Source organism: Porites lutea, chromosome 3 (assembly GCF_958299795.1).
Source record: "Porites lutea chromosome 3, jaPorLute2.1, whole genome shotgun sequence".
In the NCBI taxonomy this organism is placed as follows: domain Eukaryota; kingdom Metazoa; phylum Cnidaria; class Anthozoa; order Scleractinia; family Poritidae; genus Porites; species Porites lutea.
The window spans coordinates 38,369,135-38,387,473 of NC_133203.1; the positions used below are offsets into that span (position 1 = coordinate 38,369,135).

General features: G+C 36.3%; 2 protein-coding genes across 2 annotated transcripts; both read left to right on the forward strand.

Moving 5' to 3' along the window:
• The first annotated feature begins 310 nt into the window (after positions 1–310).
• On the forward strand, positions 311–2,379 carry LOC140929720 (uncharacterized). The gene is made up of 3 exons (XM_073379437.1): positions 311–528; positions 882–1,445; positions 2,197–2,379. The coding sequence occupies exons 1-2, from the start codon at positions 386–388 to the stop codon at positions 1,420–1,422; spliced, it is 684 nt and encodes a 227-aa protein (XP_073235538.1). The 5' UTR covers positions 311–385; the 3' UTR covers positions 1,423–1,445; positions 2,197–2,379.
• Positions 2,380–13,297: 10,918 nt separating this feature from the next.
• LOC140929721 (uncharacterized) lies at positions 13,298–14,474 on the forward strand. Its single transcript, XM_073379438.1, has 2 exons — positions 13,298–13,565; positions 13,920–14,474. Exons 1-2 carry the CDS (start codon positions 13,420–13,422, stop codon positions 14,455–14,457), a joined length of 684 nt encoding a protein of 227 aa, XP_073235539.1. The 5' UTR covers positions 13,298–13,419; the 3' UTR covers positions 14,458–14,474.
• The last annotated feature ends 3,865 nt before the right edge of the window (positions 14,475–18,339 follow it).

Consider the following 18,339-nt stretch of genomic DNA (forward strand, 5'->3'; position numbering starts at 1 on the left):
CCGGGTCACGTTAACAGCAGTTCAGGCATTGTTTAGAGTGAAACCATATCAACAACAACAACTGATCAAGGAAAATTCTCATTGTACAAATTCCGGCATACTTATCGGCCTTAGGTATGTACGTATAGGCTTCAAGTGCTGGTTTTCAAAAGATTAAATTTAGCAAGTTGTGCACAAATAGATCTTAAATTAGGAAGGTGGTTTGGAAATGTTTCTATATTTCAGAAATATCGGGGTTGATGTTCACAATATGTTTTGAGTGTTTTCTTGTGAACGTAAGTGGCCGACTAATTTTTACAATCAACATTATGGAGGCCTGAGTGCACCAAAGGTATAAAAGCACGATCCTGTGCTCCATCACCAGAAGTCGGGATAAGGCTTAACGATGAAGACTTTAATCCTGTTAGCCCTGGTTGGCTTTGCACTGGCCTTCAGCTTGGCTCTGCCATTCAACGAAAATGCAGAAAAATCAAGCAACCATGAAGTGAATGAAATTGCCAATGAATTCCAGGAGGAACAACGTGAAGGGTAAGATTAAAAAAGATTATCGCGAGAACTAAATTAATAGGTTATTATACCACATGAATAAGTCGGTAACATGGCGCCCGGGGTCACAAATCACTTTTACAGTTGTTTGAGGAAATTGATCTTTAACATTCATAAGTTATCTTTTGAAATTACTTTCTTTAAAGGCCGGGTTTGCATTATATATATTGATCACATACCTCATTTAAATAAGTCAGGACATTTTAAATTTCCACTTATTCACAATCAAATTTGTACATTGCGGTAACAGACAGTCGTATACTTGAATGTAGGCATAAATACTGAAATATATGAATACAAAAATAGTTTTAGTAATGGAAACATTTTGATTCTAGTGATGGAGAATTAACAGACATTGCAGTTGAAGACGAGGATGAAGATTTAGAAGATGAAGATGAAAACCCTCATAAAGATATAAACGATGAAGACGGAGATATTGAAGAGGACGAAGACTTGGACGAAGACACAGACGATGAAAACGACGATGATGAAGACGATGGAAATGAACAAGAGGAAGGCGAAAATGCTGTTGATGAAGTGCAAGGAGGAGATAGTGTTGGTGAAGTTACGGAGAGAGAAGACGAAGATGAAAACTCTTTACTCAGTCAAGCAAACGATTTTTCAGATCCCGCCCCTATTCGGTTCCGACGAGTTGGTCGGCGAGTAATTCGTCGTGTCCGACGACCCATCCGCCGTGTGATTCGAAGAGTAACGCGTCGTTTTCGACGTAGACGTGGTGGTCGTCGAGGAGGTAGAGGCCGTCGACGTGTTAGAGGACGTAGAGGACGAAGAGGACGAAGAGGACGAAGAGGACGAAGAGGGCGAAGAGGACGTAGAGGGCGAAGAGGACGTGGAGGTCGTCGTCGTCGCGGTTAATGGCAAATAAATGTTTAAACATGGCAAGTACACCTTTAACTTAAATATTTAATTAAATGTACGTTGACTTCCAACGAAGAGAATGAAATTTAAGCTCAGCTATCTTGTAACTGGTCTCACGGCATTCACTGATGAAACTGAACAAGTCCTGCGTTCGTTTTTACTAACTACCTATGCGACTGTCAAATGAATATACAAGCTTTATAATTTGATTTTCTGTTAAAACTATGATCACTTGTAGTGGCTGGATCGGCCACTGTTAAACCGTTTCTAATTTGCATTTGAAATAGACAATTAAGCAAAGCTCACTGGTAGTTAATTTGAAACTCCTCTGGGCGCAGTTTGGTGATATATGATTTATAAATATTAAATAAAGTTTCGATCATTTTCGATCTACGAGTGGTGAAATTTAAGTTGTAAAGGTTTTCATAATGTATGGAAAAACTGGACGCGCGCCGATGTTTGATTTTCGGTTGTTTGCTGCTGTTGTTTTCTGACGTTTAACAATTATTTTCATGAGATTGAGTGATGTCAATTAAACGGATAAAACTCTCTGAGTTCTTCTTAATTCAGGAAAGTGGAATTCGGTAAATAGTTATATTATATTCTTGAAAACCTTAACGTGCTCAGCGACTTTTTCTAGCCGAATTTATTAAAAATGAATGTTGAAAAACAATGTACCACTAATAAATTGTATACAATTGCTTTTTTTTTTTTTTTACCGATCACTAATGCCAGTTAACTCATTGATCTATTTTTCTTTCCTTTTTTTAGATTTCCCCCAAATGCTCGTTTGACGGAGATTGACAGGAAGAAGTAAAATTAGTGGAAAACAACAAAGCGAAGACTAGAACAGTCTAATCTTTGTAGCTCTCAATAGTGTCTTCTTTAGGTAATCTACTGTAAAATTCACTGCTTAAAGTTTCTGGAATAAAATAAAAGATTTTAGTACATTCAGGAAGTGTTTTTGTTTTTCTGACAACAAACTTAAAAACCTTGGACCGAACGTACATGACATAATCACGTGTATGTACCGCTATACATGTACATGTATTCCTTCATTCACTGTGAAAGCTGAGACAGAGTTGGATCTAAATTGTTTCGTCGTTAAATAGTCGCCTCGGTTTAGCTGCTTTCTTTGAAAACACACTCCAAAAGTGCATTAATATTCAGTAGGCATACTGTCCAATAAGCACGTGTAAGGACCTGTATATCAAGTAATCATAAAATTAACAAGCTGAAAAGTCAGGGGAGGGCTTTGAATTCAATCTCAATAATAACAATATTCCTTAGAAATTATTAAAAAAATGCCGAGCAACAGTGGCAAGTACAATAACGAAAGACGGATTTCCTATTTCCAGGACGCTACTTTGCGAGGTCCAAGAGGAAGTCTTAACAGGAATATTGACATTTTTTTTGGGGGGGGGGGGGGGGCGGGGAGGGGCACCCGAACGCGAAGCGTGCGCTTGAACGGAGCCCCTTACTCGTAAATACTAAAAGTAAATAAATAAATAAACTATCCTTGAAGATAATTTCTTCCCAGGTCAAGTCAAGTCAAGTCAATTTTTATTTAGACTCACACAGAATAATTATAATTAATACAAATCAGTGCTTTAAAATCTATAAATCGAGAGATTGCATATTTGTGAATGGAAAGAGGATTTCAATTGTAGGTTCATTATGCAGGGTTTGGGACACGTAAATAGTTCGTGGAACTAACCGAGTAGGTGACCCAAACAAGAATATGAGTAGAAGGAATACAGATACAAAATAGTTATTTTAGATAAAAAGTATTACTTCATTAATTAAATAGTAGTTAAGATAATATAATCGTAAAACACAAACAAACACAAGCAATTAACATCTGGTTTTGTGGTTTGATTGTTTGTATAATTCAACTACATTAAAAACCCGCGTGTAAGAACTTAAACTTTTAAGAACCTGTTAGGCTAGGATTGTCTATTTAGACCCCTTTTCGATAAGAACCTGTTTTAGCCTACATTTTGAAACAGGTTCTTATTTTGAGAAATGCAGTATCATGTTTCGCCAAGCAACAACACAGCACCATGTTTTGAGGTTGGTTTTAATAGCATAATTTTAACAATAACAATAACAATAACATTTATTATTTGTATTGCGCCTTTTCTATAAAACATTAAAAAAGCGCATCACAATAGTAATTAATAACTAAATTTTACAAATCTTTTTATCAAAATCATAAAAAATATTTACGCTAAATGAGTAAAAGATAATTACAAATAAAGATATAGACATACTAAGATAACTAAAAATGGCTTTAACATGTTTGAATTAAAGGGATTTTTATAACATGTTATGCATGAAAAGCCAAAAATAGGCCCAAAATAGGCCACAACCAACAATGACAAACACCTTATTTATTTTTAACAACCTCAGTAGCCTAATTTTCCACTTAGCACTTTTTTTATAAATCCTTCTTAGCCTAGCTTAATAAAAGCTTAGCTTCTTATACCAAGGATTTTACTGTATATTTCTGAAAAATCCCCGTGCTGCTTTTCAAAGTCCATGTCAGCCCACACTTCCGTATTTTTAACTTGCAATATCAAGGCATTTTCAGGAGCAAAATTATTTTTAGCGTCATAAAGTATGGCGTATACTTACCTTGAAATTGAGTCTCTAATAAATTAGGAATAGTATTATGCATGGTCTTTGAGTGAGTCTTAACTTTTCAATCATTTGTTTGCTAATTGAACGAGAAAGAATATTGCAAAACCATTTTTATTTATCATTTACAATATTTTCCCTTTGAATCAAATCTCAAGGTCGCTGTACTCTATAGCAGTCGAGTAATTCTCGTCATAACTCAAGTTTGCAAGTACAATATTGATTTGTAGAGAAAGTACATTTGCCGCCTTTTCAGTGATTTGTAGAAGAGGCAATCCGCAAATAACTTTCACTCTTCAATTTGAGATGTCTCAAACAGAGATCACTTTCTTGGAGACAAAAGTTTGCAAAGAACGTTAGATTCAACAATAAATTTATCCAAGACGTGCAAACGAATTACGTTTAGTTGTTTGAATTTTATTTCGCTTGATTTCATTGCATGGGGGGGGGGGGGGGGGGGGGGGGAGCAAAGGGATGGCCCAATGTTGAGCGCACTCGCTTTCCACCAGTGTGGCCTGGGTTCAAATCTAGGCGTCAACGCCATAATTATGTGGGTTGAGTTTGTTGTTGCTTAATTCTCTCCTTTTGCTTCGAGAGGCTTTACTCCGGGTACTCCTCTCCTCAAGAGCCAGCATTTATAAACCCCAATTCCACCAGGAATGGTAAAAAAAGAACCACTATGTGGATGCGCTACCTTAAAACCATTATTCATTCATTTATTTATTTACTAATATCAGTGGCATAGGTTATTTATTTTTGGTCTATTTATATTTCTGTAAGGAATGGCTTTTTGGCGGAAGGAAGGGTACACTTCAGCCTCTTGAACTTCTGGAAATATGGTCCTGTTTACACAATATCATTTAGTGTAATTTGAGTTATTGCATTGTGGACGATATTATTATTATTATTATTATTATTATCATAGTGTTGTTGTAGTGTTCTTCACGTGTGCCTCCATTGTCCTCTTCTATTCCTAAGAAGAATTCAAATACCTCTCTCTACATCCTTTGAAAAAATTTTCTTCCCACGTCAAGACGTCACACGGATGATTCAAATCGATTGACGTCGTAAAATGTGGGTTATTCGAGTTACTTAGCCAAACGTGACCGTTCTTTTTTTTACAGAAGTGTTAGCAATCTTTCCATTCAGGTTAAGTTAGTAGCATACTGTATATCTGTTTTTCAATGTCTTAAGACATGGTCGTAAGTTTTGCTTACAAATCGATTCAATTATTCTTTGTTTGCATGACAGAATAATTTCCTCACAGAACCGGAAAGGGGCAATCAATTAACATCTTAATAGGCCCTTCCATTTTACCTGGATAATATACATGTGCGTCACGAAATTTCTTTTAGATAATTAATTATATAACATATTTATCGACGCTCCATTAGGCAACTATCTTCAGTTAATTTCGTTCTTGTATGGTAGGAGTACACATAGAATGGAAATCAAATAATTCATTTTATAGATGTACACCTTTTTGACCGAAGTTATTCTTTCAATTTATAAAAAAATGTGGTCTGGATGAATATTTTCGTGTCGCGTCACTGTGATATTTCAGAAAGCTTCATTACGAAGGGGAGGATATACTTCAATCTCTTAGGTTAGTTTCAAATTAGACTTTTCATAATCACCTATCTTTTGTTCGGAAGATAGTCGAGATGTTACCGACGCGCGCGGCCATCTTAGTTTCAAATGAACAGAGTCCAGCTTGTAAAGCCCGTCGCCTACCACCCCCTCAGCTCGATCCCTTTGAAAAAAAAATAGCCTCAGGTAACGATTGTTGATCGATCACGATGATTTTGCGGGAAAATAAGGGAAGGTGAACAGTCTAATTTCTAAGACAAATCAAACTTTGTCTAATCTGAATATAATTGGGTTTTCCCTTTAGTGGTTTTGACAATACTAATTGGGTCATTGTATATTATTTTTATTTCATAAATACTGAGTGAATCTGTTTGAGTCAACCTGAGTGAATACGTGGTTCATTGTTTGTATCAGAAGTTGAACGAGCGAGCGCAGCGAGCTAGTGAGATTTCTGATACATCACCAACTCGTGAGAAAATCCCGTACGCCCGGCCTGCCCATGGAGTAATCTCTATATATTTTATTGGCTTATACTCACCAGGATGCATTATTCACATATTTGCAGATACTTTTATCCGCTCTCGTTTCCCCAGGTGAAGTTTAAATTACTGAATTTTCCTTTTAATCGTAGTTTTTGCTCCCAAATCAAACTGTCAAAGTTTGGATGGGTTTGAATTGCCGGATAAGATCATGTGGTTCAGAATAACGTATCATCACCTTAATAAGTCTAACCTGGCATTGATAAGCAGGGATACAAACAGTAAAACTCATGCCATGATGACAAGGAATTGAAAATCGCCTGTAAAGTGCTGTTGATTCCGGCTACCTCAATATTAAAACCACTTTATCTTGTTTGAGGAAAAGATCTTGACATGAAGCGATAAAATAGTATTTGGTGCCGTCTTTTTGTTTGTCTTTATAATTTAACAATCTGAAAAATGTAGTTACTTAGATCCATTTTCAAGGCTCATGTCAGGAACCCATCACCCGGTTAAAAGTTTTCGATCAATACTGCTGACCCGGGATAAAGTCGTTTTTACGGGTTAGTTAGGTGTAATTTTCATCATAGTCATGACTATTTAAGTACTTTTTTCGTGGAAATGGAATTTCTGCTAGTCTTAATGTCAGTACAAAAGTATAATACTAGGCCTGTGAAATAATTTTTAGTTTTGGAGTTAGTCGTGGGCTATTAATAATTAGTATATACACACTCAGTGATCTTGGTAATTCAAGCAATCTGATTGGTTAGCTATCTCGGACTATGACGTTATATTCACCGCGCTAGGCGGTGAATATAAAGCCGAGCAAAATCGCTGTCGTGAACTGGGTGTTTTGCCAAAGTTTCAAAGTAAAACCTGTTTGAAAATACACGAATATCCAAGTGCTGATGACTTTGAAGGCAAGAAAAGACTTCATGGTGTTTAAACAGCGTGATTTATTGTGAAGTGGTTTACTTTAGCTGACTTTTTGTACGCTCGAAGCTATGTTTACCACTACAGAGGAAAACGAGGTCGCTTTGTCACTGTTTTGTGATTTCGGGATTTTTTCGCAAGACCAATTTTGCCTATAAATAGAGGTTAATTTATGGAGAAGAGAGGAAGGCAAGTATTTTCGAACATTGTACGTGCCAGCAAGTTAACAAGGCAAAGAACTTTGGAGATAAACAACGTTTACCTTGATCGCAGCCGCTGTTGACAGCATTTGCAAGAAGCGACGAAGAAAACTTTCTCATTCACGGTGAGTTGACAGAAACAAATAAAGCTCTAGATACTTTTCTTCTCAGAATTGGGTAGTAATTTAAATTTTCGGCGTTTTCTTTCAAACCGTTGATGCTAAAGCTTACAAAACTCGATACAAAAGGATTAAAACTATCATTTGCCATGTTTGAAGATACTGTAAAGATCTAACTTTTGCGCATCCACTGTTTACGGCTTCGTGTTCACGCATGAATTTTCACCCGTCAATCAAACTAATGGTTTTTTAATGGTTTCCTTTCTGATTCTGTTGAGATCACTTCGTGTGAATATACTAAAACAATTATTCACCTCAGGCTCAGTTAATATTGTTGAATAATCCCCTCGACTTCGTCTCGGGGATTATTCAACAATATTAACTTCGCCTTCGGCGAATAATTGTTAATTAGTATATACACACTCAGTGATCTTGGCAATTCAAGCAATGTGATTGGTTAGCTATCTCGGACTATGACGTTATATTCACCGCGCTAGGCGGTGAATATAAAGCCGAACAAAATCGCTGTCGCGAACTGGGTGTTTTGCCAAAGTTTCAAAGTAAAACCTTTTTGAAAATACACGAATATCCAAGTGCTGATGACTTTGAAGGTAAGAAAAGACTTCATGGTGTTTAAACAGCGTGATTTATTGTGAAGTGGTTTACTTTAGCTGACTTTTTGTACGCTCGAAGCTATGTTTACCACTTCAGAGGAAAACGAGGTCGCTTTGTCACTGTTTTGTGATTTCGGGATTTTCTCGCAAGACCAATTTTGCCTATAAATAGAAGTTAATTTATGGAGAAGAGAGGAAGGCAAATATTTTCGAAAATTGTACGTGCCAGCAAGTTAACAAGGCAAAGAACTTTGGACATAAACAACGCTCACCTTGATCGCAGCCGCTGTTGACAGCATTTGCAAGAAGCGACGAAGAAAACTTTCTCATTCACGGTGAGTTGACAGAAACAAATAAAGCGCTAGATACTTTTCTTCTCAGAATTGGGTAGTAATTTAAATTTTCGGCGTTTTCTTTTAAACCGTTGATGCTAAAGCTTACAAAACTCGATACAAAAGGATTAAAACTATCATTTGCCATGTTTGAAGATACTGTAAAGATCTAACTTTTGCGCATCCACTGTTTACGGCTTCGTGTTCACGCATGAATTTTCACCCGTCAATCAAACTAATCGTTTTTTAATGGTTTCCTTTCTGATTCTGTTGAGATCACTTCGTGTGAATATACTAAAACAATTATTCACCTCAGGCTCGGTTAATATTGTTGAATAATCCCCTCGACTTCGTCTCGGGGATTATTCAACAATATTAACTTCGCCTTTGGCGAATAATTGTTAAATATTCTTTCTCTTAAAAACAAGCAACGATATTGCAAAATCATCATGATAATGATATTAGCTGCCATATATTTTTTCACTCTGCAGCTGTAATTCTTTAGCAGTCGCCAATATGAGAGTTAATCTCATTATATCTGACAAAAAGATTGTGTAAAGTACAAATTAAATTTTCGTGGAAGAATAAAGATAATTTTAGGCTAACGATTTGCACGCTACTTCCTAAGGAGAATAGAGCCCTCTTCGCTCGTGCTGTAACTATAAAATTGACCTTATGGCATAATGTACCTTTTCTTGGATAGATTACATGCTTTGCGTCTTTCTTTTGCATAATCATCATACACGTTGACATTGCATCATATTATGACTTTATAAAATAAATTAATCTTCATTTTATTGTTTGTTTCCTCGTGAGAAGCAACTCACAAATAAAAATCATTCTAACATTACGTGCATGCAGTTAAAGGATGTCAAATATAATGAACTCTTAATTCATTTTATCATTTTGTATTGAAAAACCTCTTCAATTTTAGTCAGCGCTGGTGTATTGCTCTGGTATATTTCTGTAAGGAATTTCTTCTTCTTCTTCTTCTTCTTCTTCTTCTTCTTCTTCTTCTTTTTGTTTTTGTTTTTGTTTTTTTTTTTACTATTTCAAATAGCTTTAGCACGCGAAATGAAGGACGCACTTCAACCTCTTAAACCTCTCGGCGGTGTCCATATATGAATAAATAGCTGATCTAACTTCAGAAACATTGAGATTTCGACAATATTGAACTGCTGTTTTTTCCTCTCTGACATTATTTTGATGAGCAGTTTCATGTTCCGTAAAATGTCCTTTTATTACATGGACTGTCCTCCCTAAGAGCAGTGTGAATGACTGTCTCTATATTTTCAAGAGTGTCCTTCAACATCAAGTGGTCGCGAATAAAGCCGGCGGGAGAGTAATACCTTATTATTGATCACGATACGAGCTCCGAAATCTTGCAAGACGACCAACATGACAACAGGGGAGACACGCTCGGTAATACTGCCAGGAGATCGAAGGGGGAAACTCTCTTATAATATATCAATATTCCCTTCGCGGCATGCAAAAACGCAGTATATCAGGTGCAAAATTAACGCTCTCTAGTAAAAGTTGCCGGGTAAGAAAATCAACGTTGTACCATCTTGCACGGGCACTCTAGGTTCAAGCCTTTCACTCTAATACTCTTTCTTTCCAGTACTGAACTTAGCTGCCTACAAGAAAGTTAACTTTTATAAAAATTAAAATATATGACTTTATTACATCCACTTTGAAATCACTGGCTATCCGGGCAATCTGATTGGCTCTCAGCAGTGTGATTTATTCCTAAATCGCACCATTTTTTGCTCTAAATCGCATCTGTTCCAAATCGCGTCATTCATGTTCTAAATCGCATCATTTCTGTTTTAAATCGCACCATTATATTTTTGTTCTATATCGCATCATTTCTGTTTCGAATACAAAATAAGATGTAAAAGCCTTTTTGTTTCGGCTTTTTAACAAACCGGCTACTCGATCAATAAAATGTTAGTACTGACTAAATTCTGCGATTTCAAAATGGATGTAATAAAGTGGTAATTGAACTTCGTGTCGTGCAATTTTGATCTGAAATGCGCGCTCGTTCGATTTTGAAATCACGCGTATGATTTCAGACCAAATTGCACTCCACTCAGTTCAATTACCATAAGATTATTAATCAATGAATCAATGGCAATTTTAAACTACAATAATTAAATTTATTATATAAACACCAATGAAATAGCCAGCGTGGCTACACGACTACTACACAATACCGCCAGCTACGCAGGCTACCAATGAAATTCCAAATGAGCTTTCGCGCGAAAACATGATATCTTCACACGTGAAAATAACGTGTTATTTTCACATGTGAAAATGTCACCGTTGCGATGGCTACATAATAAATTCGCGCCTTTCGCAGAAAAAAACTGTTTCATTGAAATGGTTTGGTATTTCATTGGTGTTTATATAATAAATAGCACTTTACATGGCCGCTTGGAGATAAGAAATTTTTCTTCTCGTGTTGAAAATATTTTACTCGTTCGCTGCGCTCACTCGTGAAATATTTCTCAACACTCGAAGAGAAATTTCGTATCTCCGCGCGGCCATGTAATATCCTCTATGTATTAGTATTCAAGCGGTCTAATGATTGAAAGAAATATCGAATCATATTTTTAAAGTTTGACTTGCAAAAAAAAAAAACGTCGCTTGGAATTGATGCTATATTATTACTCTCTATATCCATTTGTCAGCAATGTTCGAAATATTTTGAACGATAGGTGTCTTTTCTGGAATTAAAAATAAATAGAATGAGACAAAATTAAATTGAAAGCTATTTCACATGAGATAAATAATTATGATGCTATCATGCCTGCTTTGATTAAAATGCGTCCAAAAAAAATCATCCAAATAGTGACCAAACAGACTTAACCGACGAGTGTTCCACATAATGGACCACTTGATCTTTTTAAGTCATCACCGATTTTTGTCTAGTGTTTGTGAACTTGTTTTCAACTTTTTCAGGATAGATAACCTCACAATACTTTTATCTACGCCTTTAAGGACAGAGTTAATACATAATAGTAACCAATTGCAAACAGACTAGAATTCTAACATGTACAAGAGAATACTTTTGAACTATGCCACACTCACTCGGGTGCAGTGAGGTCATTTTTAACATTTTTAATGTGATCAGCTTTTTATGTCCCGTTTTAACATGTCTACTGATTCTATGGACTCTCCTCTCCCAAGAGAAGGACGAATGATTTTTTTGTATTTTGAAGTGTGGCTGCCCTACACCATCAAGTGGACGCAATTCAAGCCGGCGGGAGAGGAGATGTTTCAAGTGGAATCACTAAAATGTGCGTTTATCAGGTTCATTTGCATACCTACATTACTTTCGAAGACTATACGATCTTTAAAAATCTTGCCATTAGCCTGCGTACACCCCTGTAATTTAAACCCAACGCACCCCCAACGGAATCAATGAATCACCTAAAATGTGTTTTGAATTTCTTTACATCCTGATTGGCAAATCGACGATACGCTCCATGATTGGTCTGTTAAGAAAGCCACACAAATCCTAGTACACAGGTGAGGGCTTAGCAAAAGGATTTCGTCTCTGTTTCGCAGACGGACTTAACCAGAGGTTAGTTTCTTCTGTAGCGCAGGCTATCTTGCCATACGAAAAAAGAAATGCTAACAGACCGTCCATAATGAAACGTTTTTACCCCCGGGCGGGGGACGGCGTGTTAGAGAGTTACTAGATAATAAAGCCAGGAAAGGGGGGAAAATGCAGTTATAATATCTCAATATTGCTCCTCATGGCATGCCGACGTCCAGTATCAAAGACAAAAATTAACGCCCCTAATATCAATGTTTCTCTAGTCAGAGTCGCGAAATGAGAAATCAACATTAAGATATTTTGATGGACAATATAGGGTCAAGCCTTTTCATTCTAATGCTCTAGTTCTGGTTCAGACTTAGGTAAGGTGCATACAGAAAAGCGCATCCGTGATTGAAAGATGTAACTTATCTTATAATTTTCAAAGATTTGTATCCAATAAATAAACGACGTTCGTAGTTGAGGTTTACTGTTGATATCCCCTTTTTTTCTGCAATATTGCAATAGTTTAATAAGTAAGGGGGCTAGCATTGACAATAAATGGAATAGAATTAAATGACGGGTAATTTAACATGGGGTAAACAACTATGATGCCACACGTTGACTAGGGTAAAAACAAATGCAACTTATAACTAATTATAGTGTGGTCCACATAATAGGGAGCAAAGGCGTGTTTGAGAGACGCACGTCAACCGGAAGTGAGGACTTTTTCTTTTTAATATGACTTGACGCTATAAAATTTGTATTGCTTAGTTTCTTTACACGTGAAGAGACGATTTAACTGAAAATTTGGGCAAAATCACTGCTCAGAAATGTAAAAAGTTCACTTTCGTTAGAGGGGCGTCGCTCAAAAACGCCTAGCTTTGCTTAAGTTTCCTATTTTTAAATGACAAGGCGACCTATTGAAGTCATCCCCTAGTTAGACATAAAATTTGTGAACTTGTTGACAACTTTGTGTGGGTGGATAATCTCATATACCTTAATCTACACCTAACAAAGTAAAGTCGTTCATTTTTGATGTGTGGACCCCGCCACACTGGGTCAGGTCTTTTTTTTAAACCCCTTTTATAGACTTAAGATGAGCATCTATCCCAACATTATCGAGGAGAGATGGTTGGTTAGGTTTCAACTTTTGCCGGGTCACGTTAACAGCAGTTCAGGCATTGTTTAGCGTGAAACCATATCAACAACAACAACTGATCAAGGAAAATTCTTATCGTACAATTTCCGGCATACTTATCGGCCTTAGGTATATACGTATAGGCTTCAAGTGCTGGTTTTCAAAAGATTAAATTTAGCAAGTTGTGCACAAATAGATCTTAAATTTGGAAGGCGGTTTGGAAATGTTTCTATATCTCAAAAATATCGGGGTTGATTTTCACAATATGTTTTGAGTGTTTTCTTGTGAACGTAAGTGGCCGACTAATTTTTACAATTATATCAACATTATGGACGCCTGAGTGCACCAAAGATATAAAAGCACGATCCTGTGCTCCATCACCAGAAGTCGGGATAAGGCTTAATGATGAAGACTTTTATCCTGTTAGCCCTGGTTGGCTTTGCACTGAACTTCAGCTTGGCTCTGCCATTCAACGAAAATGCAGAAAAATCAAGCAACCATGAATTGAATGAAATTGCCAATGAATTCCAGGAGGAACAACGTGAAGGGTAAGATTAAAAAAATATATCGCGAGAACTAAATTAATAGGTTATTATAACACATGAATAAGTCGGTAACATGGAGCCCGGAGGTCACAAATCACTTTTACAGTTGTTTGAGGAAATTGATCTTTAACATTCATAAGTTATCTTTTGAAATTACTTTCTTTAAAGGCTGGGTTTGCATTATACATATTGATCACATACCTCATTTAAATAAGTCAGGACATTTTAAATTTCCACTTATTCACAATCAAATTTGTACATTGCGGTAACAGACAGTGGTATGCTTGAATGTAGGCATAAATATTGAAATATATGAATACAAAAATAGTTTTAGTAATGGAAACATTTTGATTCTAGTGATGGAGAATTAACAGACATTGCAGTTAAAGACGAGGATGAAGATTTAGAAGATGAAGATGAAAACCCGCATGAAGATATAAACGATGAAGACGGAGATATTGAAGAGGACGGAGACTTGGACGAAGACACAGACGATGAAAACGACGATAGTGAAGACGATGGAGATGAACAAGAGGAAGGCGAAAATGCTGTTGATGAAGTGCAAGGAGGAGATAGTGTTGGTGAAGTTACGGAGAGAGAAGACGAAGATGAAAACTCCTTACTCAGTCAAGCAAACGATTTTTCAGATCCCGCCCCTATTCGGTTCCGACGAGTTGGTCGGCGACTAATTCGTCGTTTTCGACGTAGACGTGGTGGTCGTCGCGGAGGTAGAGGCCGTCGACGTGGTGGTCGTCGAGGACGTAGAGGACGTAGAGGACGAAGAGGACGAAGTGGACGAAGAGGACGAAGAGGACGAAGAGGACGTAGAGGGCGAAGAGGACGAAGAGGACGTAGAGGGCGAAGAGGACGTGGAGGTCGTGGTCGTCGCGGTTAATGGCAAATAAATGTTTAAACATGGCAAGTACACCTTTAACTTAAATATTTAATTAAATGTACGTTGACTTCCAACGAAGAGAATGAAATTTAAGCTCAGCTATCTTGTAACTGGTCCCACGGCATTCACTGATGAAACTGAACAAGTCCTGCGTTCGTTTTTACTAACTACCTATGCGACTGTCAAATAAATATACAAGCTTTATAATTTGATTTCCTGTTAAAAGTATGATCACTTGTAGTGGCTGGATAGGCCAGTGTTAAACCGTTTCTAATTTGCATTTGAAATAGACAATTCAGCCAAGCTCACTGGTAGTAAATTTGAAACTCCTCTGGACGCAGTTTGGTGATATATGATTTATAAATATTAAATAAAGTTTCGATCATTTTCGATCTACGAGTGGTGAAATTTAAGTTGTAAAGGTTTTCATAATGTATAGAAAAACTGGACGCGCACCGATGTTTGATTTTCGGTTGTTTGCTGCTGTTGTTTTCTGATGTTTAACAATTATTTTCATGAAATTGAGTGATGTCAATTAAACGGATAAAACTCTCTGAGTTCTTCTTAATTCAGGAAAGTGGAATTCGGTAAATAGTTATATTATATTATTGAAAACCTTAACGTGCTCAACGACTTTTTCTAGCCGAATTTATAAAAAATGAATGTTGAAAAACAATGTACCACTAATAAATTGTATACAATTGCTTTTTTTTTTTACCGATCACTAATGCCAGTTAACTCATTGATCTATTTTTCTTTCCTTTTTTTAGATTTCCCCCAAATGCTCGTTTGATGGAGATTGACAGGAAGAAGTAAAATTAGTGGAAAACAACAAAGCGAAGACTAAAACAGTCTAATCTTTGTAGCTCTCAATAGTGTCTTCTTTAGGTAATCTACTGTAAAATTCACTGCTTAAAGTTTCTGGAATAAAATAAAAGATTTTAGTACATTCAGGAAGTGTTTTTGTTTTTCTGACAACAAACTTAAAAACCTTGGACCAAACGTACATGACATAATCACGTGTATGTACCGCTATACATGTACATGTATGTATTCCTTCATTCACTGTGAAAGCTGAGACAGAGTTGGATCTAAATTGTTTCGTCGTTAAATAGTCGCCTCGGTTTAGCTGCTTTCTTTGTAAACACACTCCAAAAACTCATTAATATTCAGTAGGCATACTGTCCAATAAGCACGTGTAAGGACCTGTATATCAAGTAATCATAAAATCAGCAAGCTGAAAAGTCAGGGGAGGGGTTTGAATTCAATCTCAATAATAATAATTTTCCTTAGAGATTATTTTAAAAATGCCGAGTAACAGTGGCAAGTACAATAACGAAAGACGGATTTTCTATTTCCAGGACGCTACTTTGCCAGGTCCAAGAGGAAGTCTTAACAGGAATATTGACATTTTTTTTTGGGGGGGGGGGGGGCGGGGGGGGGGGGCACCCGAGCGCGAAGCGCGCGCTTGAACGGAGCCCCTTACTCGTTAGTACTAAAAGTAAATAAATAAATAAACTATCCTTGAAGATAATTTCTTCCCAAGTCAAGTCAAGTCAAGTCAATTTTTATTTAGACACACACAGAATAATTATAGTTAATACAAATTAGTGCTGTAAAATCTATAAATCGAGAGATTGCATATTTGTGAATGGAAAGAGGATTTCAATTAAAGGTTCATTGTCCAGGGTTTGGGACAGGTAAATAATTCGTGGAACTAACCGAGTAGGTGACCCAAACAAGGATATGAGTAGAAGGAATATAGATACAAAATAGTTATTTTAGATAAAAAGTATTACTTCATTAATTAAATAGTAGTTAAGATAATATAATCGTAAAACACAAACAAACAGAAGCAATTAACATCTGGTTTTGTGGTTTGATTGTTTGTATAATTCAACTGCAGTAAAAACCGGCGTGTAAGAACTTAAACTTTTAAGAACCTGTTAGGCTAGGATTGTCTATTTAGACCCCTTTTCGATAAGAACCTGTTTTAGCCTACATTTTGAAACAGGTTCTTATTTTGAGAAATGCAGTATCATGTTTCGCCAAGCAACAACACAGCACCACGTTTTGAGGTTGGTTTTTGTTCGGTTTTAATAGCATAACTTCAACAATAACAATAACAATAACATTTATTATTTGTATTGTGCCTTTTCTATAAAATATTCAAAAGTGCATCACAATAGTAATTAATAACTAAATTTTACAAATCTTTTTATCAAAATTATAAAAAAATATTTACGCTAAATGAGTAAAAAATAATTACAAATAAAGATATAAATATACTAAAATAACTAAAAATGGCTTTAACATGCTTGAATTAAAGGGATTTTTATAACATGTTATGCGTGGAAAACCAAAAAAAGGGCCCAAAATAGGCCACAACCAACAATGACAAACACCTTATTTATTTTTAACAACCTCAGTAGCCTAATTTTCCACTTAGCACTATTTTTATAAATCCTTCTTAGCCTAGCTTAGAAAAACTTAGCTTCTTATACCAAGGTTTTTACTGTATATTTCTGAAAAATCCCCATGCTGCTTTTCAAAGTCCATGCATGTCAGCCCACACTTCCGTATTTTTAACTTGCAATGTCAAGGCAATTTCAGGAGCCAAATTATTTTTAGCGTCATAAAGTATGGCGTATACTTACCTTGAAATTGAGTCTCTAATAAATTAGGAATAGTATTATGCATGGTCTTTGAGTGAGTCTTAACTTTTCTATCATTTGTTTGCTAATTGAACGAGAAAGAATATTGCAAAACCATTTTTATTTATCATTTACAATATTTTCCCTTTGAATCAAATCTCAAGGTCGCTGTATTCTATAGCAGTCGAGTCATTCTCGTCATAATTCAAGTTTGCATTGATTTGTAGAGAAAGTACATTTGCCGCCTTTTCAGTGATTTGTAGAAGAGGCAATCCGCAAATAACTTTCACTCTTCAATTTGAGATGTCTCCAACAGAGACCACTTTCTTGGAGACAAAAGTTTGCAAAGAACGTTAGATTCAACAATAAATTTATCCAAGACGTGCAAACGAATTACGTTTAGTTGTTTCAATTTTATTTCGCTTGATTTCATTGCATGGGGGGGCGAAGGAATGGCCCAATGTTGAGCGCACTCGCTTTCCACCAGTGTGGCCCGGGTTCAAATCTAGGCGTCAACGCCATAATTATGTGGGTTAAGTTTGTTGTTGCTTAATTCTCTCCTTTTGCTTCGAGAGGCTTTACTCCGGGTACTCCTCTCCTCAAGAGCCAGCATTTATAAACCCCAATTCCACCAGGAATGGTAAAAAAAGAACCACTATGTGGATGCGCTACCTTAAAACCATTTATTCATTCATTTATTTATTTACTATTATCAGTGGCATAGGTTATTTATTTTTGGTCTATTTATATTTCTGTAAGGAATGGCTTTTTTGCGGAAGGAAGGGTACACTTCAGCCTCTTGAACTTCTGGAAATATGGTCCTGTTTACACAATATCATTTAGCGTAATTTGAGTTGTAGCATTGTGGACGATATTATTATTATTATTATTATTATTATTATTATTATTATTATTATTATTATTATTATTATAATCATTATCATTTCTCTTCTTAGTTTTCTTATTGTTAACCCGGCCCTGTGCAAACGGGCGGAACATGTAACATCCATCAATGTTGCGTCCGTTTACACGTAGCTTTATTATTACTTCATTATTATTATTATCATTTCATAGCTTTGATTTTCTCCGGTCATAAAGCAATTCAGGGCGTGCTTATAGCCGTAGACATCGAGGATTTTTCGCAAAAGCCTAGCAGTTTTATCGCCGCTTTCTAAAGAAATTCAGTCCTACGATCACTCCTATCTGTTGAAAACTCGAGCTCCTTTGT